The sequence below is a fragment of the Opisthocomus hoazin genome, chromosome 12 (genome assembly GCF_030867145.1).
Source record: "Opisthocomus hoazin isolate bOpiHoa1 chromosome 12, bOpiHoa1.hap1, whole genome shotgun sequence".
Lineage (NCBI taxonomy): Eukaryota > Metazoa > Chordata > Aves > Opisthocomiformes > Opisthocomidae > Opisthocomus > Opisthocomus hoazin.
The window spans coordinates 2,760,305-2,786,099 of NC_134425.1; the positions used below are offsets into that span (position 1 = coordinate 2,760,305).

The 25,795-nt window shown below is 53.0% G+C and overlaps 2 protein-coding genes across 5 annotated transcripts in view; one reads left to right on the forward strand and one right to left on the reverse strand.

The window, feature by feature from the left end:
- Positions 1–78: 78 nt before the first annotated feature.
- On the forward strand, positions 79–8,512 carry ZNF276 (zinc finger protein 276). The gene is made up of 11 exons (XM_075433340.1): positions 79–277; positions 1,197–1,506; positions 1,623–1,675; positions 2,178–2,675; positions 3,665–3,743; positions 4,925–5,005; positions 5,379–5,489; positions 5,566–5,641; positions 6,043–6,160; positions 6,394–6,493; positions 7,793–8,512. The coding sequence occupies exons 1-11, from the start codon at positions 79–81 to the stop codon at positions 8,076–8,078; spliced, it is 1,911 nt and encodes a 636-aa protein (XP_075289455.1). The 3' UTR covers positions 8,079–8,512.
- A 48-nt stretch (positions 8,513–8,560) lies between these two features.
- The window catches only part of FANCA (FA complementation group A), a 36,395-nt gene continuing 19,160 nt past the window's right edge, over positions 8,561–25,795 (reverse strand). For 2 of the 4 annotated variants that reach the window (XM_075433323.1, XM_075433326.1), the window contains 22 exons: positions 24,966–25,070; positions 24,248–24,390; positions 23,709–23,779; positions 22,215–22,314; positions 21,210–21,409; positions 20,671–20,767; positions 20,256–20,432; positions 19,135–19,208; positions 18,569–18,697; positions 18,027–18,093; positions 17,617–17,783; positions 16,921–17,026; positions 15,678–15,737; positions 15,216–15,320; positions 14,437–14,549; positions 13,496–13,637; positions 12,045–12,107; positions 10,820–10,925; positions 10,334–10,409; positions 9,777–9,933; positions 9,167–9,259; positions 8,561–8,730 (listed from right to left, as the gene is read on the reverse strand). In XM_075433323.1, the coding sequence (XP_075289438.1) occupies positions 8,623–8,730; positions 9,167–9,259; positions 9,777–9,933; positions 10,334–10,409; positions 10,820–10,925; positions 12,045–12,107; positions 13,496–13,637; positions 14,437–14,549; positions 15,216–15,320; positions 15,678–15,737; positions 16,921–17,026; positions 17,617–17,783; positions 18,027–18,093; positions 18,569–18,697; positions 19,135–19,208; positions 20,256–20,432; positions 20,671–20,767; positions 21,210–21,409; positions 22,215–22,314; positions 23,709–23,779; positions 24,248–24,390; positions 24,966–25,070 (2,459 nt within the window). In that variant the 3' untranslated portion in view covers positions 8,561–8,622. The other 2 variants (XM_075433324.1, XM_075433325.1) reach the window with 2 other exon arrangements.

The window sequence follows — 25,795 nt, forward strand, 5'->3', positions numbered from 1 at the left end:
CGACGGACCGGCGCTGGGGTCCTCCGGGCGGCAGGGGGCGCTGCAGCGGGCGGGGCGGGCCGGGCGGCGGCGGCGGCGATGAAGCGCGATCGGCGCGGCCGGTTCCTGGCGGCCGCGGGCGGGCCCGGCGCGGCGGCCCCCGAGGCCCGGCGGCGGCCCGGCACGGCGGCCCGCGGCACCGAGGCGGCGGAGGAGCGGGCCGAGCCCCCCGCGGGGTGGGACCCGGCGGCCGCTGCCTGGGCACGGCCCGACGCCCTCGGCGGGGCCCCGGAGGCAGGTGAGGCCCGGGCGGGCGTGAGGCCTGGCGGGGCCGGGCCCGGTTCCCCGCTCTCTCCAGCCGGCGGGGATGCCCGGTGCGGGGCCTGGCTCCGCTGGCTGGCGCGGAGGGGCTTCACCCCCAACCGGTGAACCCCGGGGCTCGGAGGGGGCTCGAGGCTGACCCTCCCCTCCGCCCCCCGGTGCTCTGGGCCCGGGCTGGAGGCGGCCGGTAGCGAACGCCCCGCTGCCGGAGCCCGGTCAGCGGCCGGTTGGCGGCTGGACGCCAAGGCAAACGGGTGGCGGCGGGGGAAGCTGCCCGCACCCCGAGCTGCTCCGAAGCCCGGTGGTGGGCGATGGGTGGGGGGCTGCGGGCAGGACCCGGCTCACTCCCCGGCCCCGGGGTGGGATGGAGCGGAGCAGGGCGGGAGAGCGGCACGAAGCAGGAGACGCTCCGCGTGCTGCCCCGCTGCTCCGGGTCGGCTTCGGTCCCCGCCGAGGAGCCCTGCGGCCCCGGCTCGCTGCCCCGCTGAGGAACGGCCAGGAGCCGGCGTGGCTCGGGCTCACCGCAGCCGAGGGACGCGACCGCCGGCTGTAAATACTTCGGAGAGAAACGCCGGGGAGGGAGAAGAACGGCTTCGGTCGAGGCAAAAACGCACCAACGCGTGCGAGCGAGCCCCGGGAACGCCGCAGGCTCCTCCGCCGGGGCAACCGGGCTCGAAAGGCTGATTTTAGGGTCGGTCGGTGCCCCGGTCTGTGGAGGGGGGTTGCAGGGAAGGGCTCTCTCTCTCTGCCCAGCTGTTCTGTGCTCGTGGTGAAGGCAGGGTTCCAGAGGCAGCGCGCTGGCGTAGGGCAGGGGAACGTCCTCCAGCGCGCCGGTGCCTGCTGCTGCACCTGTGCCGCCGGCACCCAGCACCTGCGTTCAATCCTTCCCCTGGCAGGAACCGGCAGAGCGCTGAGCACCGGGTATTGCCGCCTCTGCCACGGGAAGTTCTCCTCCAGGAGCCTGCGCAATGCTTTCGGCAAGGTGCCCGTGATGGGGGAGAACTCGGAGAAGCAGCGGCGCGTGGATCAGGTCTTCTTCGCCGACTTCCAGCGGCTGGTCGGCGTGGCGGTGCGGCAGGACCCCGCGCTCCCTCAGTTCGTCTGCAAGAAGTGCCATGCCCAGTTCTACAAATGCCGCAGCGTCCTCAGGGCGTTCATCCAGAGGGTGAACGCGTCTCCGACGGGCCACGTCAAGGCGAAAAGAAAGTACGTTGCGTTTCTTTCTGCCCGGGGGCTACGGCGAGCGGCAGATTGCCATGCGTTGGCACGCGGTCGCCCCGTAACCCCCGAGACCCCACTCTTTGCCCTTCTGGCTGTTGCAGGAGCGGCGCGGAGCAGGCCCAGCCGGGTGCAGAAGGAGGTGCCTCCTGCCTGGGTGAGTGCCCGCTCTCGGCGCCGCTTTCCTTTTCTTTCCGTGACGCCGTCGACGAAGGGCTGGGGTTTGGTGGGTGTCGAGGAACGGCCACGCTGCAGAGCGGTTCCTCCCCTCCGGCTCCCCGGGAGGATCCTCGCTGGTCCCAGCCGGGCGCAGGCTCACGGGAGGGCGCGAAGAGCTGGGAGGGTGGGTTTGGGGGGCAGCACCAGGCCTGTCCCAGCCGCCGTCGGACGCTGGGGGCCATCGGGGACGCTGTTTCGGCTGTAAAACAAACGCCGTTGGCAGGGGATGGGGCTGCCCGCGCCCCGGTCCGTCTGCCTGCGGCGCCTCCGGGGTGTCTCCCGCCGGCGTTGTCACGCAGAAGTGCGGCGCAGCCGTGGGGGGAGCGGGTCCGCAGCCCTGTCCCCTCCTTGGGGAGGGCGAGGGTCCCCCCCTGCCCCTCCCCGCGGCTGGCTGTGCCCCGGGCGCTGACTCTGCGCGTGCTGCCTCTGCCCTCCGACAGTCGACCTGATCACCTCCAGCCCGCAGTGCCTGCGCAGCCTGGTGACGTGGACGCACGCCCACGCCGGGAGCTGCCCGTCGGTGCCCAGCCTGCGGAGCGTGCTCTCCTCCGAGTACTGCGGCATCATCCGCGCCGTCTGGGGCTGCGGGGACGGGCACGACTACGTCATGGATACGGATTCGGACTGTAGCACGGTGCTGGTCGACAACGCCTTGTCTGTCAAACGGGAGTGGAACAAGAGCACGGCGCAGCGCTTGACTGACAACGGGGCGGGGGCGGACAACGCCGAGGCTGTTTCTGCTCCAAAACCCCAGCACGCTCCAGTAAGGACAACTCCTTGCCAGCAGCCCGCAAACAAAGGGACCACATCGGCGCCGCTGAACGTGGAGAACGAGCCGCTGCGGAACAGGGATTCCTCTCACTCGCAGCTGGACGGCGCGGCCTCCGTACAGGAGAAAGCCCTGCCACAGCCCGTGTCACCGCTGAGCAGCGCCGCAGGTAAGGGATTCGCCCTCCGATCTCCCTCCGGGCCCCTGGGGAAGGACAAGGAGCTGGAGAGCTGGCCCAGGGAGCGGCGGTGGGGCTGGGCCCCCTCCTCAGGGAGGACGCAGACCCCGGCTGGGGAGCGTGGGTTGCCCGGAGAATCGTCTCTGATCGGGGACGCTGAGCCTTGCAGAAGGGAAAGGGGAAACACGGGTTCAGCCGACTACGTCACACGGAAAGAGCCGGTCTCCCGGCCCCGCGCAGTTTCCCTCTCTGACAGAGGGGCGAGACCTGGCCGTGCCTTGGCAGGCTGCGCCCGGCGGGCGAGACCCTGCTGCCGTGCTCTTGCTGGGACACTTCTGCGCTGTCAAGCGGTGCAGAACGGCCACTGGCCCTCCAGCACCACTTTTTCTGGGCATTTCTTTCTGCTCAGTCCAAACCCTGTCCATATTGCGCCGAGGAGGGGCTTTGCCCACCCCACTGCGGCTGCAGGTGATGCCAGACTGCAGAAGCCCCTTCTGCCCGCAGAGGAAGGTCGCCGGGCGGGCTGGCTGGTGGGCCGAGTTCCCGTGGGCTTACTGCTGAACTCCCCCAAACGCTGCTTCCAGGAGAGAGAAGTTAACGCTGGTTTTGAGTTGCAGAAGTCGGGCTGTGTTTAGCTCCGCGGGAAACATCCGCTGCTGGGAAGAGGAACGGCAGCTGGGACTCGCCTGGGGACGAGTCTTTTGGTTACGGAGCAGTTGTCATGGGGGAAACCGAAAGATGCTCGTGGGAGCCCCAGGGCAAAGGCTCTCCCATCCCTGGGGTGCAGGGAGAGCGGTCTCCAAGCACACAGGACACGGAGTTTGATTTAAATAATCATTAACTTGTGGAGCAGGTCTTTTCGCGCGGTATGAGGCACGCTGAGGGAGCCGGAGCGGCCGCTTCCCTCTCAGCAGCTGTCTCCACTGGCATCTTCTCACCGCTTTCCCTTGTAACGCACCGTGTTCTCCTTCCTTCCCTAGGACAGTTGAGTGGGAAGCAGGTTCTGTCTGCAACGTCGGATGAGCGGGTAAAAGACGAGTTCAGTGACCTTTCTGAGGGGTGAGAGAAGAGTGGGTTTCAAATAGCCTACGTGTCTTCTTTGCGAGTATGAAATGACCCGCCTCGGAGAGCTCTTTCTCCGCGAGCGACCTGGCCCTCGAGGCCCCTTGGAACCGGCGTCGGAGCGCGGAGCGGTGGCCGTGACGAAGCTCGCGCCGCCGATGCGCTGAGCTCCCCTCCTCGCCGCTTCCACTGCAGGGGGGGGGTTGCACGGCGGCGTGTCCGTGTTCGCACACGTGCGCTCTCTGTGTTTGGTGGCTGCCGCCAGCAAACCTGGTCCTGGTTCGGTTTCCCCCTCTGCTCTGGGGAGGGAACCAGGCGGGGAGCGGCGGGGGCTTGCTGGGTCCTGGGGGGTGGCGGAGCTGCTGCTGCAGCCCCTCGCCAGGGCGGGCTGCCGAGAGCTCCCGCCACGCCGGGGAGCGATTCCCCGGCACGGCTGCTCCCAGCTGGGGCTCTGGGAGAGCGGTCGGGGCGGGGACGCAGGGAGGCGGGTGGCACTCAGAGAAATCCCCCCCTTCACCCATGGGGGGAGCGATTAAATGGGAGGCAGGAGGGACGCCGCAGCTTGGCAGTCTGTATGATTAAAGATAACTGCTAATTGAGTCCCGCCGCTCGGAGTCTCAGGTTCCAAATGGCCGAGTGCAGACTGATTTCAGTGTGTCAGCTAAACCTGTCAGCGCCACGACAACGTATTCCCTGTTTCCCAGCTTCACAGTTCATTGCTTCTTGCATAGCTTAGGCCTTGAAAGGAAATAAAACCCCAAACCTATGTGGCTGCTGCGTATGAGGAAACGCAGGATGACCTGCAGCTTAGGTAACCTGCACCAGACAGTTATATTACGTCCTTGCTCTGCAGCATTCCTTTTCCCGGTATAGAAAGCGGTGGCAACTTCCCTCAACATCAAATAGACCTTCTCAGTAACGGCCATTTTTTGTTCTCCTGACGGCGGCTCAATTATTCCTACAGAGATGTGGTCCTAAAAGGACCTGATTTTGCCATTTTCTGCGTTTGCTGGGGCTGTATTTGCTTGGAGAGATGACGGGGGAGGAGAGCACGTGGAGCCTCGCGGCTGCCGCGCTGCACCGGGAGCGCAGCACGTGCGTCGCTGCAGCTGCAGGCGCCGGGGCTGCAGTGCCAGCCCGGTGCTGTGTCAGCGAAGGGCATCTTCTCTCCCTCTCAGGGACTTCTTGAGCGATGACGAAAGCGAGAAGAGAAACGTGCAGTCTTCAGACGACTCCTTCGAGCCTTACCCCGAAAAGAAGTAAGGGGCTTACGGCGTGGTTAGCAGGGCTCTCCGCGGGTGGGCGGCCGGGCTGGTGCCCGCCTCGGCTGGTGCCAGCCGGTGCCATCGCTGTCCTCTGTGGCCTCAGTTCCTGGCACGTCCCTGCCTGGGGGTCATGGCACTGCCCCAGCACCCTGTGCTCCCCGAGCTCCCCACCGGGTTGAAGCTGGGCCGCATTCCTCTTCCCCGGGCCCGGCACTAATTACCGCAGCTCGGCTCACGTGTACGTGACGTACGTGTGCTCCTGCTTTGCCAGGTCCAGTGTCAGACCGGGTGTAACACGTGGAGGACTCGGGGGCAGGACTAAAACCAACATCGAGTGTTAACCCACTGTCCTTCCTCCTCCTTGAAGGGTTTCTAGCAAGAAAAGCGACAGCAAGGAAGCAAAGAAGGCGGAAGAGCCCAAAATAAGGAAGAAGCCGGGGCCTAAGCCAGGCTGGAAAAAAAAAATCAAATGTGAAAGGTAATGAGGAGCGGGCGGGGGCTGGGCAGCACCCCCGCGCTCGGCCCGCTGGCTGACGCAGGCCTCTGCTTCGCAGGGAGGAGCTGCCCACCATTTACAAGTGTCCTTACCAGGGATGCACGGCTGTCTACAGAGGGGCGGACGGCATGAAGGTGAGCTCAGGGTTCGCTCCTGCCTCGAACCCGTAGCTTGGAGTGTTGCAGAGCAGTTCCTGCACGAGGAGAGGATCCCTGGCAGATGGAATTCACCGCCCGGCTCACCGGGAGTCAGCAAGCGACTGCACGCAGCAGCCCGAGGCCTTTTTCTCCCAGGCGCACCGGGAGCTGCTGTGGGTCTGGAGTCTCGGCAGCAGCCCTCGGACCGAGCTCCGCTGCGTCCTGTTAAAGCCCCGGCTGCCAGGGATAGTTCTGGATGCACATCTCTGGCTTTTCACAGTGAAGCAGCACTGACGCGCGAGCCTGCGGGTCTCATTTATCGGGGGATCCAGTGGGGAAAACGCAGCCCTGATCTCCATTAGGTGGTCAGCGGTAGAAGCTCTGTCCTTTCTTTACAGAAACACATCAAAGAGCACCACGAAGAGGTGCGGGAGAGGCCCTGTCCTCATCCTGGCTGCAACAAGGTGTTCATGATTGACCGGTACCTGCAGCGTCACGTGAAACTCATTCATACAGGTGCGTCCCGGCAGGCTCCGCTCGCGCCGGGCGTTACAGACACCCCACAATTCGTTGCACGGGCCTCGTAGGTGCTGGGGCAAGACTCTGTGCGGGGCAGCAAGCCATCACACGGGGGATGCGGGCAGGGGAGGAATTCAGTCTCCACCGGTCAGCGTGGGCAGCTGCACCGATGCGTTTCATGGACTAAGAAAGCAGCGGAATCGATGACGCTCTCCCTTTTTCCGTTGCAGAGGTACGTAATTATATCTGCGATGAATGCGGGCAGACCTTTAAGCAACGCAAACACCTCTCGGTCCATCAGATGCGGCACTCGGGAGCAAAGCCCCTCCAGTAAGTGCACCCCAACCCTCCGTTCGTGGCTAAGAGAAGGGATGGAAGGAGCAGTGGAGTTCTGCTGAGCTCCCGCAGTCGCTGCCCTTCGCACGGGGTAATTCCGCGATGCAAACCCTGCCTGCAGCTGGCAGCGTCCTGGCCGAACCGCGTTAAATGTTCATGCATGACACATGCTCCTGCTCCAGAGCTTCGTGTTGCTGAGCAAGTCTTAACACCTCCTTCTATTCCCATTGCCATTCACAGAATCCCAGCATGGCAGGGGTTGGCAGGGCCCTCTGCGGGTCACCCAGCCCAACCCCCTGCCCAAGCAGGGTCACCCAGAGCAGGCTGCACAGCACCGCGGCCAGGCGGGGCTGGAATATCTCCAGAGAAGGAGACTCCACAGCCTCCCTGGGCAGCCTGGGCCAGGGCTCCGTCACCCTCAGAGGGAAGAAGTTCTTCCTCATGTTCAGCTGGAACTTCCTCTGCTTCAGTTTGTGCCCGTTGCCCCTTGTCCTGTCGCTGGGCACCACTGGAAAGAGTCTGGCCCCGTCCTCCTGACCCCCCCCCCCCCCCGCAGATATTTAGGGGCATTTCGAAGGTCCCCTCGCAGCCTTCTCTTCTCCAGGCTGAACAAGCCCAGCTCCCTCAGCCTCTCCTCGCAGGAGAGATGCTCCAGTCCCCTTCTCATCCTCGCCCCCTGCTGGACTCTCTCCAGTAGCTCCTCATCTTTCTTGAAGTGGGGAGCCCAGAACTGGACCCAGGACTCCAGATGAGGCCTCACCAGGGCAGAGCAGAGGGGAAGGAGAACCTCCCTCGCCCTGCTGGCCACATTCCTCCTAATGCACCCCAGGATCCCATTGGCCTTCTTGGCACCCAGGGCACGCTGCTGGCTCATGGTCACCCTGTCGTCCCCCAGCACTCCCAGTCCCTCTCCACAGAGCTGCTCTCCAGCAGGTCCCCCCCAGCCTGTACTGGTGCCTGGGGTTGTTCCTCCCCAGGTGCAGGACCCTGCCCTTGCCCTTGTTGAACCTCATCAGGTTCCTCTCTGCCCAACTCTCCAGCCTGTCCAGGTCACACTGAATGGCAGCACAGCCTGCTGTATCTACAGGTCAGCTGTATCTACCACTCAGCAGGTCAGTGCGCAGCTGCCAGCAAGGAGCTGCAGGCGGAGAAGGGTGTTGCAGGAGCAGGGTGGTTGTAGAAGATGCTATGAGGCTGTGATTGTCTTCTCCGGCGCTTATTCTGCATGACAAAGAGCAAACTGCCACGGCTGCGGCCCCGGGCTCCCTGCTCAGCCCCTGCCTTGCTTTGCAGGTGTGAAATCTGCGGTTTCCAGTGCAGACAGCGAGCATCGCTCAAGTACCACATGACCAAACACAAAGCAGAGACGGAGCTGGAGTTTGCCTGCGACCAGTGCGGGAAGCGCTTCGAGAAGGCCCATAACCTTAATGTCCACATGTCCATGGTGCACCCTCTGACCCAGACTCAGGACAAAGCCAAGCCACTGGAGCCAGAGCCCATTCTCCTCCTCACTACTTCAGGGACTTCGGAAGGCCAGGCTGTAAAGCCAGAAGTGACTGCGCAGCAGGAGCCCACCTGAGGGGGACGGGGACGCTTTCCCAGTCCAGCCCCGTAGAAACCGTACGGCAGAGCGGAGATTCGTAATCTACGTTTTAGTCTCCCAAAGAACTCAGTGGAATTAGCTTCAGCTTGCTCAGAAAAAGCTTGTTACCATGCTGTGATTCTCCATGCTCACGTCCGATTCAGCAGTGTTGTTCTAAGAGTCTGTCTCATCCCCGGGGAAGGGATGCTCGGCCGCGCCCCTTCGCGGTCCCCCTTGTCCCCACGCATGCGGTTGTAGACACCGAGTTGGCCGCAGCCGTTCCCTGCCTGCACAGAAGTGCCCTCAGGTGGCTGGGGGGCAGGCAGGGCAACTGTAAGCAGGTTGTTTTGAAGGAGAAAAAAAACATAATTCCCAAAGCAAGTTTAAACTGAAATTTGTAACCTACTTTTTATTGTAACAAAAGCTTCATGGTTATGCTTGTAATAAATTATTTACAAAGTAAGTTGAAAGATGGTGAGCAGGGTAGCATTGCGTCCCTCCATGTTGGGCTCAGCTGGCCGTGCCGGTGCCTGCCCGTCGCTCAGAACAGGACCAGCTCCTCGTCCAGCTCCAAGGCCGCGGCCGGCCTTGAGAAGTGCTGGAGGGCAGCTCCCAGCTCGGGGTCGAGTCCTTCACACGCAGCCAGCAGCTGGGGAGAGGGCAAGGCGCCACTATCAGACCCGGTCATGCTTCCTCGAAGCGAGTTCCGGCAACACCAGAGCGTTTTGCTGCTTCTCAGCAAAGCAGAGGAGAGAGAGGGAGGCTGTCGCTGACTCCCACAGACATAACACAGCCTCCCGGCTGGCAACACGGTGCTTGTGGCAAAATTCAGCGCCTGCCACTGAGCCGTGCTCGGTTATTTCCCAAGACAGCAGCGAGGGCAGCGTTTGTGTGCTGAGAAAGATGGAGCCCGGAGCCCGGGACGGGGAGGAGGCGGCTGCAGCACTGATGGCGCAGGTATCCTCCCCCGCTCCCAAACCCGTTACGGATACGCAGCGTGTGTCGCAGTTCAGCAGATGGCACCGGTACGGGACCAGTGCCCGAGAAAGGCTACACTGGGAGAAGAGGAAAACACCCCAACGTACCGGCTGTAGGTTTCCAAAGCTTCGGGCAGGGCACCGCGGGATCGCGCCAAGCAGGAACCGCCGGGCTGTGGAGATCACCTCCAAGGGATCCCCCTGGAGAATCATGGAATCGTTAAGGCTGGAAAAGGCCTCTAAGATCATCAAGTCCAACCCATCACCACCACGCCTAATAAACCATGTCCTGAAGTGCCGTATCTGCCCGTTTTTTGAACCCCTCCAGGGATGGGGACTCCACCACTGCCCTGGGCAGCCTGGTCCAACGCCTGAACAAGTCGGGAAGAGACAGCGCCGATCAAGGCCGAGCGCAGCGTCCCTTTCAGCTCTCAGTCCCTGCCTCCAGAAGTGGAACAGGAACCGCTACACCACACCTAGGGGCTATTCACGGGTTAAGCAGAGCACTTGACCAGTGACTACACCCACCCTGAGGTCTGGCACAAGGAAGAGCAGCGAGGCAGCTTCTCCCCGCCCCAAGGAGCGAGCAAGCCCACTGCCGCACAAGCTACCTCTGCTTCGTGCAGGAAGGTGGGAACAAGAGGGATGCTGCCCGTGGCAGGGGAAGGGATAAAGAACAGGACTCACAAGAGGGAAAAAGAGATGGAGCTTCACTCACGTGCTCTGTGGGGTCCGGGCTTTGCCCGGCTTGCTCAGCCTGCGGCAGGTCTTTCCCTTCCACAAAGAGCCGAAGCAGCTGGATGTACAAATCGAGCGCCACGCAGAGGAAGGTCTGCTCTCGAGTGAGCAGCTCTTGGCGAAAGCAGGGGGTGAGGCTAGAGGAGGTCACAGACCGCATCTGGTTAGCACGGGTTCCGTGGCAGACTTGTACACGGAAAGACCAAAGGCAAACACAGCTGGGGACGTTGTCGCTGCCCGTTTTACAAGTCCCATTGTGTGCAGGGCCACCCCACTGCCAGGAGCAGGAATGCAGCCAGGGACACTCCTCTTTGGAGCACAAAGCTGAAGGGAAACTTCGAAAGACAGCAAAAGACGCGAGGCTCCTTAAATAGTGATCCTGCCGTGATCAGCTATTGCCTCCTGCACAGCTCAGGTCAGGGCTCAGCTCACCAACCAGCCAGCAGTAGTTACCTCCACGCCGGCTGCTGCACGTGCAAACCATCAGCCACATCCTCCCTCACAACCACCTCCCTTCCCAGCCCAGCACGACGTTACCTGTAGAACGCGACGGGCAAGAGCCGGACGTGACGGTCTGAGGCTGCGCTGCGCAGGACCTGGTATTTTCTGGGGTCTGCAATAGCCAGAGAGAGAAGCACTGAGCATCTCCAGTGGTCCTCATGCCAGCTTGCCTACTTCTACAGCAGCACAGGGGCTGCGTGGCTTCCTTCCAGCCCCCAATAAATGGTAGCGCTTGGGCGTGGGGACCCCTGAGAGAACAACACTGTCCCCTCAGGCTTTCTGAGGACCCCTGAGAGAAGAACACTGTCCCCTCAGGCTTTCTCTACCAGAGGGAACAGTACGCAGTTTCAGTTGTTCCTGATCATCAGCTGGGTCACCATACTGCAGGGCAGAAGCAGGATGTTCTCAGCTTTTACTCAAGCAAGTATTTTTTCTGCTGCTTAAAGGCCCGTCAGTTCCTCCCTACAGATACGCTCGCGCTGAACCTCGCCTTTCCATCCCTCGGAGGCAGGACTCGCTCACCTCTCTCTGCCGAAGGGAAGAGGAGAGGCCAGGACGCGCCCCTCTCTTCCAGGCATTGCAAGATCTCCAGGGCCCATTCCAGAGACGTCTGAAAATCCACTCCTTCCTGGGTGTCAGAAAGGACAGGTCTAGTTTGTTTTCAGCTTTAGTTGCATAAGAGCAGAAAGGAACTCCTGGTAAGAGATTGTGTGCGTGAAGCGCTCTGTTGAAGGACCTTCACGAGTTTAGCCCGCGTTCTTCCCCTCGCCTGACAGCCTGCATTCCCCCCGGGCAATCAGGCCCTGCAGTAATGCAGTGCCTTCATCACCAAACCAGGCCACGACAGGGCTCGGGTGAGAACGATTTGCGAGCCCACCCCAGCACGCTTCCCAGCGGTGCACGGCACAGAGCCGCTGCACGTCCTGCACTGAAGCTCTCCCAAGCAGATTTCCCCCCCCAGCCTTTCTAGTGACAGCATGTCTTGGGCTTTTTTTTTTTTCCAGTGCATTACTCATTTTATTTGGAATAACCACCTAGATCTGTTTGCTTAAGATGTTTCTTTCCTCAATGACTCTTCCTCCAGACTCTCCCAAAGACAGACTATGAGACCAAATGATTATTTTTAACTTGAATCTGCTCCCTGGTCCGATCTGTTGGGTGACTGCACAAACGGCTGCACTTCGAAGCTGAGCAGACAGCAAAGGGACAGAACAGGCATTCCTAGGCGGGAGGACGCTTAGGGCAGACAGCCGCTGCAAGAAACTTGTCATCTTTGCTCCTTCATTTAACAGCATTCAATCATTTGGAAACCAAACACTCCCCCTTGCTGGGGACCCCTTGTCCTGTGAAACACCATGCACGTTTCCAGCCCGAGGAAAAACATCTTTTCATAAATGTGAAATGCTACACAAAAGCCACAAGAGAGATAAGAGGTTCCTGCGCTACCTGGGAGGTGTGAAGTCTAAACAGGGAACCGAAAATGGTAAGGCATTCAGGAAGAGAAATAAAAGCTGAAAAGGGAGATAAAGTGAAAAGGGAGATAACAGTCAGTTCCAGGAAAACACAGGTTTAATCTGATAAGAACAGAAGGGCTTTCCGCAGGCTCTGTCTGGGAGCTGCTGATCCCTTCCTTCTGGCAGACGGAGCTACCAGCCTGCACAGCACCGGTACAAAGGATTTTTGGGCAGCAAACCAAGCCGATCAGACACGTTCAGTGTCATGAGAATTCCCTTGGGGCTGAATTTACCTTTGGTGCTACTTTTGCCGAGACGAGATCAACGAGTGAGAAGAACAGCAGAGAAACAAGAAGCTGCAAGGAAAAGAGACTGCCTGTTAGTTATGTTTGTGGTGGTGACTCAGAACTTGTGCTTTCCAGTAAGGAAATAACATTTCACCGAGTGCGTTCCCAGGATGGACCTGGATGAACTGCAAGCACTGCTGTTCCTTCCAGGTGAAGGCAGTGTGTTTGCAGAAGACAGACTGCAGCCTGACATCGTTCACTGCTTCCAGCGGTAAATTCCACACTAAATTCACCATTCTCAAAGCAAGGCTTGCTGCAGTCAGCAAGTCAGACGACAGACAACAACTTCTCTTGAAAACAGAGCAAGCTACCACAGATGTAAACCTGGAGGAGAGCTACATTGGTCCACAGCCAGCATGCCACCAGCAGACGCTGTGCATCCTCCCATCTCAGCAGGTGCGTCGTAATCCTGCCCTGACATACGCTTGTTACCGCTTTTCTGGATCCCTACCACATCCCTTCCCGGTGTCCTCCTCCTATCTCAACGCAGATTTGTGAGGTGAGAGCTGCTGTTATTCCACACGTACTAAATGCTCATATCAACCCAGTGAGACACCAGTTGCTGACTAGCAGCTTTTGGCTCTAGACCAGTGTAAACAGTGGAGGAGTCAATTCCATAGCAGGAGGAGCTGCTACCGTAACTCTTGCCCAGAGCAATAAAACTGAAGAGTAAGTAGTAAGGCACAGGTTCCGCTTCAACACTATTTACCTGCGAATGTCTCGCTAAAGGGACACTGCCCATACTGAGCTCTGGTCCCAGCTGTCCCCTGGAAGACCAACAGACAGCACTACCGGGCAGCAGCCCAGCTTCCTCCTCAGCAGAGCACTTCGGAGAATTCCTGCGCGCAGAGGGCACTGAGCATGGTGAAATGGAGGAGGCATTTCCTGGAACAGACTTGGGAAAACCCTCAGGAGTTCTGCTCCTGGGATCTCCAGCACATCTTCCCAGAGCCCTTAAAAGCCTGCACTCCTGTTTCACAAACTTTCTGCATCTCCTTAACCTCCCAGCCAAGCTGCCTGAGCTAAAATCCACAAGGGCTGCTCCTTTGTCAGAGGGAGAAGTGATCCTGGCATACCACAGACTGAGCTCTCAATCTCTGCAGCACTCTCTCCAGCTCCAGTTTTTAAAGCAGCTGTCTAATAGTCCTCCCTGACTTCACAGAGGAGCCAGTATCCGAGGTAAAAGTGTAAGTTTGGAACAACTTTGCCTCTAGGATAAGTATTTAGCAAGTGGTAATTTACAGCTACATTTTATCAATTAGCCACCAGCAAGATTTCACAACAGGGTTTACGAGGGATACAGCTGTATCTCAGGACAACCATTTCTCAGTTAAAGACATTCTACTTCTCGTTTTCAAGTGCAGGGAACAGCAGACATTTAAAATGTGTCGTCTTGCCTGCTCTGCGTCAGTCCCCAGCCTCTTCAGTGCATTTCTCTCTCGTCCGCGTGGTGACTGCCGTTGAACGGTACAGTGGAGGAAGGCAGCCGAAATCCAAGGAGGGCCAGAGAGAGGGAAAGCCACTCCTGAAGAAAGGAATCTAGGAAACAAAACCATCATGTCACAGTTTTAGCGGGAAAAAAAAAATAATTAAAAAACCACAGCCGTGAATAAGGAGGAAATCAGGGGCTTGGGCAAGTCTGCAATTGAGACAAAAAAAAATTTGTAATTTTTTTTCCTGAAATTGGATGCTACCTGGAGACAGCTTAAAAAAGTCTAGAAACAGACAGCAGCGTTCCCAAATCTCTTTTATCAGACGTTGGACAGGTAGTTAACAGTACACACTACTATGGCTAATGTGATTATTACGTTCAATAACCTGCAAGGAGATTCTTATACTAAATTCCAGCTTTTGGAGAAAAGTTGCAGGCCGCTGAACAGACAGCGTAACAACAGGTAAAGGAGGAAGCGTACAGCAGAGCAGCAGTCAGCAGGTTCAGGAGACCAGAGATTCACCAAACCCAGGGAGCAAGGGGTGTGGCAGCTTGAGTGAATGACTCAACACTGTGCTAAAGGCTACTTCCAGTGTTTGTCTAACAAGGACTCTGCCTTCCAGTCTTCTATAAAGATTCTCTTTTCCTTACAGTGAAATACTCTGACCCATATTACACAGAAGGCCAGACTAAGTAATTATAATGACCCATTTTGAGTTTAAACTCTACAAAGGAATCCGTATATAGCTGTCCTACAAGCCTCAGTCCACATCAGCATGTCACACTGCCTGCTGCAGCCCAGCCTGGCGCATGGAAGAGGCCTCCTGGGCGCTGATCCCTCGGAGCCAGGCTACCTCTGAGCAGGTTCTCCTGCCTGCAGATCCACGCTCGGTTCCTCATACGCACCCGGTAGCTGAGGACTGCCATTCCCTCATTCTTTCCAGTTCTCCTGCAAGTGGAGCCCCAAAGAGTCTCTTCCACTGAGAGCAAAGTACCGGCTCCAGCCTCGGCCACCAAAGCTGGGAAGAAAGACAGAAACCAGCAGCATTAGTGGTGTCATATTCAGTAGGTGTTTGCAGTCAGGTATGTAAGCTATCTCAGCCAGGTACTCAGAGAAAGGGGTTTTTTTTTTCCTCCTCCTTAATGAAAAAGTCCAAGTTGTACATATACACATAATAAAAGTGAGAAGTCTCACATCCTGGAAATGCAAATAGGGTTATCTGTGACCATGTTCATACCATGGTGCCCTGAAACTCCTGTAGCTGTTCTGCAAAGGTGATGCACGTGCTTATCGCATGCAATAAACACACGTATCCCTGCGTAAAACTGCATGAAGGGTGACGTGCAAGAGAAAAAAAATCTGTGCTTTTTGGACTTCTTGGTTGCTTGGCATGTAACAACCAGCCCCCTCCAACACGCATCTGAAACCAAGACAAGTCTCCCATTTTCTCACTCTGAAACAGCCTCTGTTCCCCTTCTGTCGTGACCCTCCAAAAACAAGGCTGTGTGCCCGCAGCCGGGATCAGCGATACCAAGGCTACTAAAGCACTCTGCAATTTTCCATAGGCGTTACGAACTACTACCCCCACGCTTCACAGTTTACATTAAATAAAGTTTAAAACAAATGCTCTGAACCTACACTGAACTTTCAGCTAGCACCCTTAAGATAAAATATGAACAGTTACCGCGGCAGAGCAAAGCACAATGGGACATTTGGTTTGACATGCTCTTAGAACATCATTGACCCCTTCTGCTGGTTCCTCACAGTCCAAGCTGGCATTAAGCAGGCCCTGGAAGAAGATAAATTACAAGATGACTTTTTGAAGTACCTCACCAAGCCATGTGTAAACTAATCAAAGATAACTGTAGGGGTCAGCATGGCCCAGCAAAAGAAATGTGCGCCCAACAGCTTCTCCTTCCCCCACCAGCTTGGCTGTATCGCATTAAAATTAACCTCTACCACTGCTTCCTTGTGGTACTTCACTTTACTGAATTACTGCTGCTCTTTTTGGAATTTACACCCACAATTCTCAAAACAACGGTCCAAGTGGCACATCTCATTGCTAAGAGCAGCATACGGTCAGGTATCCTGGTAAAGAAACATCTACTCTCGGACAACGGAGCAGAATGACAGAAGCAGCCGTTACCCTGAAGAAGTGAGCGGTGACGTCGTAGGAGAGCGCGTACCCTCTGGAACAGACGTTCTTCTGTGAGAAGACAAGGACAGGAAAAAAAAAAATTCATTCCTTCCCTTTTGAGTTATGATTTTCTTTAAACATTTCAGGTGTCTGGCACAACAGGACTCAGCACAAGATCACCCTGTGAGATCTTGAGTATCAGCTCAGAATGCAGAAACTTCATTTCTACACAAAACGCCACCGCTGACCAGGCAGCGCTTTGCAGTCCCAGCGCTCTCTCAGAGTTTGTTACGTAGACTACACCGGCACTAGGAACCCAATCACGGGGCCCTGCTTCCCACACGATGTGGGTGGCAGAGGCAGCTTGATTAACAGTCTTGGAATGAACGGAGGTTTCTGGCTGTGCCTAATGTGACAGCACAGAGGGCTTGGAAAGACCATCAGTCAGGATGAATAAATAGAAGTGACAGCCATCCTCCAAGCACAAAACAGAGCTCTGAGGGACCTGCAAGTCAACTGATCTGTCCCCAGGAAGCTGAATGTTTCTCTAGCATAAGTAACACAGGAGGGGGAGCAGGATCTCACTCTGCACACAGCAAGTTAGTTTAACACCCTGGCATGGCAGAGAAATTGCAGAACAGCTCATGCTCAGTCCCTTACTTCTAGGCCTCCACGGGAGCACCGCAGGTTTCTCTCTAACGCACTGTCAGCAAATGACGAGCAGGTGGCACAGAAGGACGCTGTATCCACACAAGAGAGAGCATCCCCAAGGCTGCTGCACGTGCGTGCGCACCGCGGACGTACGCGGTTACGAACAACGCGACTGGAAGGAACACTCCTACTGCTCAAGAACCGGCCAGGCCACTACCAGGCTACTCTGTGATCACCCGCTGGTGGCTTTACCCCCGGACTGTGCGCACCCAGCTCCAAGCACTGATCTGCTGGCTGGCTCCACCCCAGGTTTGCCTGCACTGTTTCCCAAGGATTGTCTCTCAACAGCGTAAAATGTCACCGCAATTCCAAACGAATGAACCCAAAAATCATCCTACAGCAGACAGTGCCAAGGGGACCCGTGCAGAGTTGGGGGCTGGAGAGTCTCCAGCATAATGAGCTGAACCTCCCTACACTCTGATATAAAGTTAAGCTTATTTCAAGTTTGGCTGCATTTTAACCGCTGTCCTAAACCAAAGCTGAAGTTCTTTCTGTAGAGCATTTACCAATAAGACGCTATCATTTGGCTAACGACACATACCAGCTCCGAGTTTACAGAACGAAAGAAGTCTTCACAGTCCAACGTGGTTTTCTTTCCTTTTCGACAAGTCAAGATCAGAGTGGATGCAGGGAGCCCTACCAGAATCCTTAGGCAAGGAAAAACACAAACGGAATCCAGGTTACCATCAAGCAGAGAATCAGACTTCGAACTCTCAGGGCATGTGCCTTTGATATTCAGGGGAGTCTGAGAGCATATCAAACGTGAGAGATCTGAAACGTCGCGACAGAAACTGCACAAGGAATTTTTCTAGTTGCCCAGAAAAGAACCTGCATTTCAGTGAGACACACACACCAAAGATATTATCAGAGGCTGAAAAATGGAAACACGCACCTAGATTACAGCAGCAGATAGAGTAATTTAACTACAGCTAAAGCAAGTGGTGGCACTAGGAGCGTTGCTGGCTGTAAACGGAGTCCATGAAGATGTGTGGTCTTTGAGGTCCAGCCTACCAGCAGGGGCAACTCGTAGCCCCAGATGGCACACTGAAACACAGCTAAGTCACGTGGGTACCACGGAATAATTACCTCTTGCACAACTGTTACCGTGACATGTAGTGTCATTTTCACTTGCTGTGGAGTCACCGGGGAGGCAACCCAACGGCGCAGGTACACACCGTAATCGCTCCGACCAGCAGTTTTGTTTGAGGTACTCCCAGCCATCCAGATCTGCATTTACCTTCTGTGCAGCAGCAGCTCCTGCTGCCTCCACAGCTGCTCACCCAATGCAGAGCCGTGTTTTCCATCTTTCAGCCTCTCCCAGAGGATCTCAAACAGGAAATGTCTCTGGGCATCCAAGCAGCCAGAAAGCAGCTTTTGCCTGCACCCCAGCTCCAGCACCATCTCCTAAACAGGGAGGTGGGGAAAAAAACAGTGTTTGTCGGGGGTACACACTAGTTTGCATTCAAACCCTCTATTTCTCTGAAGTAATGAAGAGATCAATAAGAAAAATCTCTCTCTCTCTCCATGCCACTGCTCACATCTGAGAACTGAATGTCAGCCTTACAGGCACTGAGGTATCAGGAAATACTTTTGACTGGTGAAATTCAAGGATTGAACATCCAGATACGCATTAAAGTCTGCAATCACCTGCAGCTTGCAGAGAATATCAGGACTGACTGACATCTTCGATTGGCCACGGCTACCCAGGTCCAACCTGAAATTAAGAGACACACTAGGTAACTAACCCCGTGGCCCAGGGGGGATAACACAATTCAAGTAAAGTCAAATGGCTTCAGAGGAACAGAACATTAATGTCCCTTAAATAAGCTGTAGGTGAGAGAGCAATTCTCCTCTAACCCTCCCTCCTTATTTTCCAGCTTCAGCTACTTCCTCACGGGCATTGATGCTTGTCTGGCCAAACAAATCTGAATACAAATTCAACTTAAAGACAGACAGACTAGGGACTCTCTGTGACTTCAAACCCAGACCTCTGTCACCTAAAGCAAGATTCTTATGGAAAGACTGGCGAGTCACGCAGAGCCACCTCCCAGCTTTCACTGCCAGTCAGACCTGTGAGAAGGCAATCACTTCCATAGCGCCATGTCAGGCACGAGCTCACAACTCCTAACTTGCAGGGTCTTTGGCAGAACCATTGATTCTGCAGAAATGCAACTCATGACACACAATACCTTTGTGAGGAATCCAGAATGGTATTGATAATAATGCCACATGCCTTCTCCAGGTCTCCATCGCAGCCACCAGAAGCAGAAGGTGCTGGAAGATACCATTGATAGATAGCCCAATAATGGAAATCCTGTCTGCAATATTGAAAAGGAAAAGACGGGAAGTCTATCACGGTGTTTGAATGGTGCCCTTCCCTTAACGTAAAAGGAAGTTCATGCATCAAGGGAAGATGCCAGCACCCATTAAACACAGACAGAGAGAGAGACATCCACCGGACATCACGTGTCCTGATGTCAGCCATCTCTTGCTTACAGGAATGTGGAGGTTTTGTGAACAGTTATTTGGAAGGACTACACATGCAGGCCAGAGGTTATCTCTGTGAACTTCCTCCAGTTAAAGCACATGCCTCATTCTAGCATTGCTCAAACTCTGGAAAAAACGTAGTTGTCGACAGGCATCTACGTCCCACAGCAGCTTGTTTATTTACTTCCTGATCTTCAATGCATTTCCTTATTTGAGCAGGAAAGACTCTTGAACTATTTCTTTTTTAGCAGGGCCCCTCTGCACTTACCGTTCCGAAGCAGGGAGAATATCCTTCTCAGGGCACACTTCCAGCTCCAACAGAAGCCACTCTCTGAAAGACAACTGGGAAAAGCAACAATTTAGGTAAGAGGGCTGACCAGCAAGGCAAGTAACTTCTGCAGAACAGCCATCTTCATCCCAGCATAAAACCCTCCTTCACGCATACCCAGACACAACCCCGTGCAGATCAAGAGATATGAACCAGGAGACATCAACCCAAGGAAGCTCCTGTACTGTTTCCCTTGCAAGAAATCTAAAGTAAAACCACACTGGCATTCAAAAATTTACTGAAAGCAAGCTTATAAAGCATCTCTCACACACACCCACCCCTTTGACATTTACAAACATGCTCATCATCTTAAAGTCTGGATACCAGAATGAATGTGTTATTAGAAATAAATGCTAAAATGAGCAAAGCACCGCAGTCAGACAGACTGGTATATGCATCAAAGAAAGGTTATAATGCAAAGGTATTTTAGCCTTGTACATCAAGCTAGCCAAGCACAAGGAGTCATTCTAGTAACACGACAAACTCCTCTGCACAAAGGCAAACTGGATTTATATGAACTAGGTTAAAAAAAAAGAAATCCTGTCAAATCAGATACACTGCAAGGATGGTGTAAAGAGAATAGCCGAGATGTTAACCTGCTTCAGAGCAAACAATCCAAGATACACAGCTGGTTGAGGAGAACATTGACATTTAGACAAAGCACTAAAAAAGCAAGTGAGTATTTTCAGTTGTTTGACTCACCGTCACTTCACAGACAGCACACAGTAGGAAGCTAAGGTTATGGACAGGCCTTTTCTCTACAGTTACTAATCATTTTCTTACTCACACGGTATACATTGTCAAGCTTTCTGCTTTTGCAATAAGCAGGACACAGAAGCTTTAACTCTAGTTTTTTTATTTCTGCCTTTTCATCACCACTGAGATCTGCAAATAACATTGAGCACATAACCCAGCGCACATGACACCTTCAGCTGCCAGACCGTCTTTTCAGGCATCAAGTTTTTACAAGAAGTGTTTTATCGCCAATAAGGAAATTGCATAGAGCAAATCTGAAAAGTGAGAACTACAGTGTGAACTTCAGTCATGGAAAATATTTATACCTGAAATGCTTTTTCCTTCAAGAGCTCCTGAAAGCGTGCTTGCTTCCATAAACAGAGGCTGGCTCTTCTGTAGTTCAGGGAGGGGCACGACAGGGAACTCCAGATTAGGTCAGTTTTAGCCTCCTCGCACAGGGTTCCCCGAGCTTCCAAGCACAGCCGTGGCACAAGGTACTGCAGCTAAAACAAAGGCATAAAACCCCTGCACATTTCCATCACAAAAAAAGGCCCAGTGCAGCCTCTGGTTGTGTGAAGCTGCCAAACAAGCAAATACATAAAACTGTAAAGATGTGAGGGTACAAAGATGCATTTTTATAGTTTTCTTTGTACAAGTTCTAGCTGCACGGGAGCGTGCAGTGGGAAACAGAACCAAGACTGATCTTTCCCACAAGTAACAGCAAAACTTTTTTCCTTTTACCTTTTTAACAAGGCTAGGAGGAAGCCAGGCACACAAATCTTCATGAGAACAGGATGAAAACTTGCACAGAAGGTATGACGCTGCTGCAGTGCAAAACCTGAGAGAGAAAAAGCATGAACATCCATCATCTGGTTGGTTCAATCGTATATTTTCCCACTCATGAAAGTCCAAAGTCAAAACAAAGACTGGGTGTTAAAAATTCTTTTAACCAAGATGTCCCAAACCTATTTGCTTTCGGGACCACTTCTATTTACGTGCTCCCAACCACAAGGACATTAATGGCACAAATTTTAGAACCAGAGACTAAACTAAAACCTTTGACAGCATCCAGTCAGCCCTTTCTCCAGCAGGCAGTACAATGGTCAGGACGCTATTTCGCAGGGGACCACCATCAGCCTGTTTCTCTGTGCAGCAGAAACACCTTATGGATACTCCAGAAATCCTCCGCAGGAACACGGGAGCTTTACCAGCATCCGTCCTGTGGCAAATCTAAACCCATCGCCTGGGGAAGAGAGGACGTGGTGGGTGCATGATCTCACCTCAGGCAGAAGGCAAACGACTCTTCTGTCCTGCAGATTAGCAAGCGGTTCCAGTACTCAGAAACAGAAAGGATTTTTTCAGGAACAGGCTGAGAAATCCCAAAATTGGCTTCCACTTCAGGAATTAAAGCTCTGGATTCACTTAAGTGGATCACAAAAGCTGCTAGACCTAAAATATGAGCATCCTTCAGGGAAGGACCCTGCAAGCCAAACAAAGTAAAAAACTGAAGAGACAAACATTTCATTTGTAACAAAACAACCTTTATCAGAAAAAAAACTCAGAATTAAATCAAGTAGCAGAATATTGCTTCTGTCCATTGACTAATTAGTGCAGCGATATCAATTTAGCAGATGAGAGGCACCAGTTACTTTAAACATGTTCTTCCTTACTTGAAATTGTGCAGCTATCTTTGGTTAACCCGCAGCAGAATTTGTACGGTTCTGTAACACAGTAACCTGAAGCAACTAGCTGCAAATTCAGCCCAGCAGAATTTGAAGACTCTCAAGGCTTTTTAGCTTCTACGACAGCCATTGTAGCCTATCAGCCTTTTAATTTCACCCTTGCAGTGTCACGGGCTAAATGAAATAAAGCCAACAGTTTTTTAACAGAAAACCATCCACTGCTGTACCCCAAATTTGGGGGTCTTTTATTTTTAGAAGGGGTGTACAACTGAATTATTCAATGTAGAAGCTTAGGAATTAAGCATTCTACTATTTTGCTTTTGGCTTGTTCAAAAGCTTCCTTATTTTAGCTTCTGTTAAAAGATATCTCAGAATGCATTAACCTTCTATAGTTTTCTGTAGGAAAACATTCAGCTCACATTCCCGAGAGCAAAACTTGCTGAGGCCTACTTGGCCAAAATGAGATTTTTGTTTCGAAGCTTGAAAGCTAGTGAAGTCTCTCCACAGTGCAGTCCAGACAGGTACATGCCCCACAGCTCAGGAAATGGAGCTTGAATAGCCTTCAGCACATATAGCCATGTGATTTGTGGTTGGAAAACTAACCTGATGATAAATAAGCTGGCAGAGCCTGCCCAGAAGGGCAGGCAAGAGATGCCTGTGTCCACACATCATCTTCACAAACAAGGAGAGACATGGTCCCTGCCTGCAGAAGGTGAAAATCACATGCTCATTTTACCGCTTCTTTTTATGCCCAGTACAGGAAGAGGTATTTAAAAATGCTTAAAACACAGTGAACCTGAGCCACACTTGTCTGTAAATACAGGACAATTATCATTCCATTTATAGGCTCAAAGGAAGCATCACTTTTGGAGTGTCTGAACAGAGAACTCCTACAAAGACATGAACTCCACTAGTGCCCTGCCTCATATATTCAATAATGTATAGTCAAAGAGGTATTCTGAGATGACAACAAGGAGAGGAGGAAGCTGCCTGGGGCACAAACACCTTTTTTCCAGACAGAGAGCACAAGGTAAACAGAGGCAGAGCAATAAATAAATGGGATCAAAAAACAAAGCAAGAACAAAAACGAATTAATATGACAAGGTCCTGTTGCAAAACAGGGGAAAGAAGGGAGGGACTTTCCCACCCAGCTGACAGAAAAAACCATCCTCAGGGGAGATCAGATGGGGGGTTGGGTTTAGAAGCAGTTTCCTGGGATGCTCTTGTTTATCACAGCTACTTTTCAGCGCAGGTTTTCAATACAGATTCATCTGCTCCAGGGCAAAACAGTGTAAAAGAGGGCTAAGGACGCAGTGGTTGCCAAAGCATGCTGCACTCCAGAGAGGCAGCCACCTAGTTCAGTACCGTCAACAGCTGGGATCACAGGCAGCTTGTCAGTTCATTGTTTTTTCCAATAAAGTGATTTTCCGCTGAAACACTGAGGAAGACGGCATTAATAGAGTCCTTCCAGTGGTGAAGGAGTGTTACCTCTCCCTCCTCAGACAGGCCAGAATCAGAGACACTTCCAGGGGGAAGAGGGGATGGGAAGTAGGGAGAAGGTGTATCATGCTGCTCTTCCTGTGCCTGCAGCGTTAGACTTCATGCCTCACTCATTTCATCTTGGATATGGCATTAGGGATGAGGGCTGAGGTGCCTGGATCTCCAAACATCACTGAACGTGCCAAAAAGACACCCTGAAGACACATCAGCGCTCGCTGTCAAAAGACAAGCGTTGTCCTCTCCTGATCTTTAGTGTCAACCAGCAAGTAATTCCTGGACAAAAAGAATTTGCTTCATTCCCCACACCCCACCACTGAGCTGAAAATGCCAACCTGAGCACATAGTTTTTGTGAAAAGTCTTTATACGTTGTCACAGAGCACAAAGCAGAGCCAAATGCCACCTTTTTCTGAAGGGATCAGTAACATCAAAGCGCATTAGTTCTCCAATTACAGAAACTCACAGTAAAGCAGCCTGCAATTGCCAGCCTGGCACGGTGGCTATGAACAACTAGAAGGCCCTCCTAGCCCCTGGACAAGTGCTGGGATTCTAATATTAACCAGTTTTGATTTCCCTACTCTCTCTCACTTGCATCTTACCTGTCAGGAGGATTAAAATAGGAAGCAGCTATTAGGTTTTGGCAGAACGATGTCAGCAGAAGATCAACAACCTGGAATAAGAGACACACTGCTAATTCCTAGTTGTTGGGCTGGATATCTAGATCTAGGTTTGCACTGCACATATATTCTGTTTCCCACCATTAAAACAAGGAGACACAGTGGTTCGTGACATTCACAAGTTGTACAGATCCACTAAGAAGAGATGGAAAATGAAACCTATAACAGCCCAGGAATGATCCCAGCACACAACAAATACCTAGACAAGTCTGGTGAAGAAAGCCTAGCTCATCACAGGATTGCTCTAATAGAATATATCTTTAGATCTCGGCACCAGACACCCAACAAATTCCAGGAGGTTAAAACCTATGAATAGACTGCGCAGGGCACAAGAAGGCAGACAAAAGGAGAAGGTATTTCCTGTTCTCCACAGACAATGCAACCTTTCACAGGTACTATCCAGATGCATGTTTACCTACCCAACCCCACTCCTTTCTCACCCCAACCCAGATGGTACTCACACTCTGATGGCTGGGTTCCAGCCTGGGGGCAGAAATGTCGACTTGGATTGGAGAATTCAAAGTAGCAGCTTCATTCTCATCACTGCTGTGACCCAAGACACTTGCAAGTCTGTCAGAAATCACTGTGATCTGTGCTGGGACACCTGCAGGAAGGTAACAGGAGCAGAGGAGAACCAGGACAGAAAGCATGAAAGATTTACAACTCCACATAGCAGGAAGACGAACAAGTGAAATATAATTTATCAGAGCCCAAAGTATTTTATGAAAAGCTTTAATGAGCAAAAAAATGTTAGCTGGAACACAGTGATCACCGTCTTCGTTTTAGAAGACAGCACTACTTTTTCCCCTAACACTATTACCAATGCACATCAAGAACAGTTTTTCACACCAGAAAGAAAACAGCCTTCAAAAGGGAGCCCAAGCCACCAGGCAAGCCCCAGGAATGGGGCTGCCCACCTTGGCAAGGATCAGTGAGGCACCAAGTGATGAGCATCACAGAGATGGAGACCTGATGTTCCACACTCAAGCATGGGAAATACATCAGACATTAAAACATATATCTATATATATATGCGTAGCTGGAAGGATTATACAGATCTGAAAGATTACCACTGGCAAGTAACTACTGCTGCTGCTTTGGCTAGCACCAGCCACGTTTTATTAACGCAGCTTTTGCAACAGTCAGCTATGGGCAGTTATGACTTGCCTTCCTCCATACCTTCGTATTTAGCCTGGTCCACAATCAGCACCCTTAGTTCAGCCAGTTCAGCCTTCAGCTGCTCCACAGGCTCTTTGGAATGGCTGGTCTCTACTTTTGATTCACCTGGACAAGTCAGAGAGAAACACAACGCATTATCCATACCTTTGTGCATTACATCAGTTCATAAAATGCATTCAGCAATCTCTGCTTATAATTTCTGTCAAAGCAGCATTTACTTTTCTGTAAGCTATAACAGATGCCCAAACTGTCAATCTGCCACATATAGAGCTTTGTTTTTACATTGAGAATGTATTACTTGATTAATTATTTATGATTTTATGCCTAGTTGCAGAAAGGAATTCAGTTTTTAAAAGACAAAAGGCAAAAGAGTTCTCCTTTCAGTTTTTTTCCCCCACTTGCTTTAGCTCTCTGCCCCTCACAGAAACATTTGCTGTCCTCAAAAGACTGGAACCTGTCTCAAAACAGAGACAGACATTACAGCGCGAATACTGCGTCATCAGCTTCTCCTCAAGCCCAACACCGCGCACCATCTCCAGATGTTATGTGTTACTCTGTTCTGGTTTTTGTGGAGAAGAAGAAATAAAAGGAAATTCCTTTTACCACTAGAAAGTGAGTGCCACCAGCAACAAGCTGCCACAGCACAGCCTCAAAAACCACCCAGGCAGTTTGTTAGGCAGAAACAGCGTCTTGTACACGGGCCAAATGAGCAAGAGAAGTAAATAACAAAGGCTAAAATTAATGCTTGTTATACACACACTGTAAAGCAACAAGGTGTTAGAAGACTGCGGAGTCACCTTTCTGTGCAAGGGTGAGCACTAACGAACAGG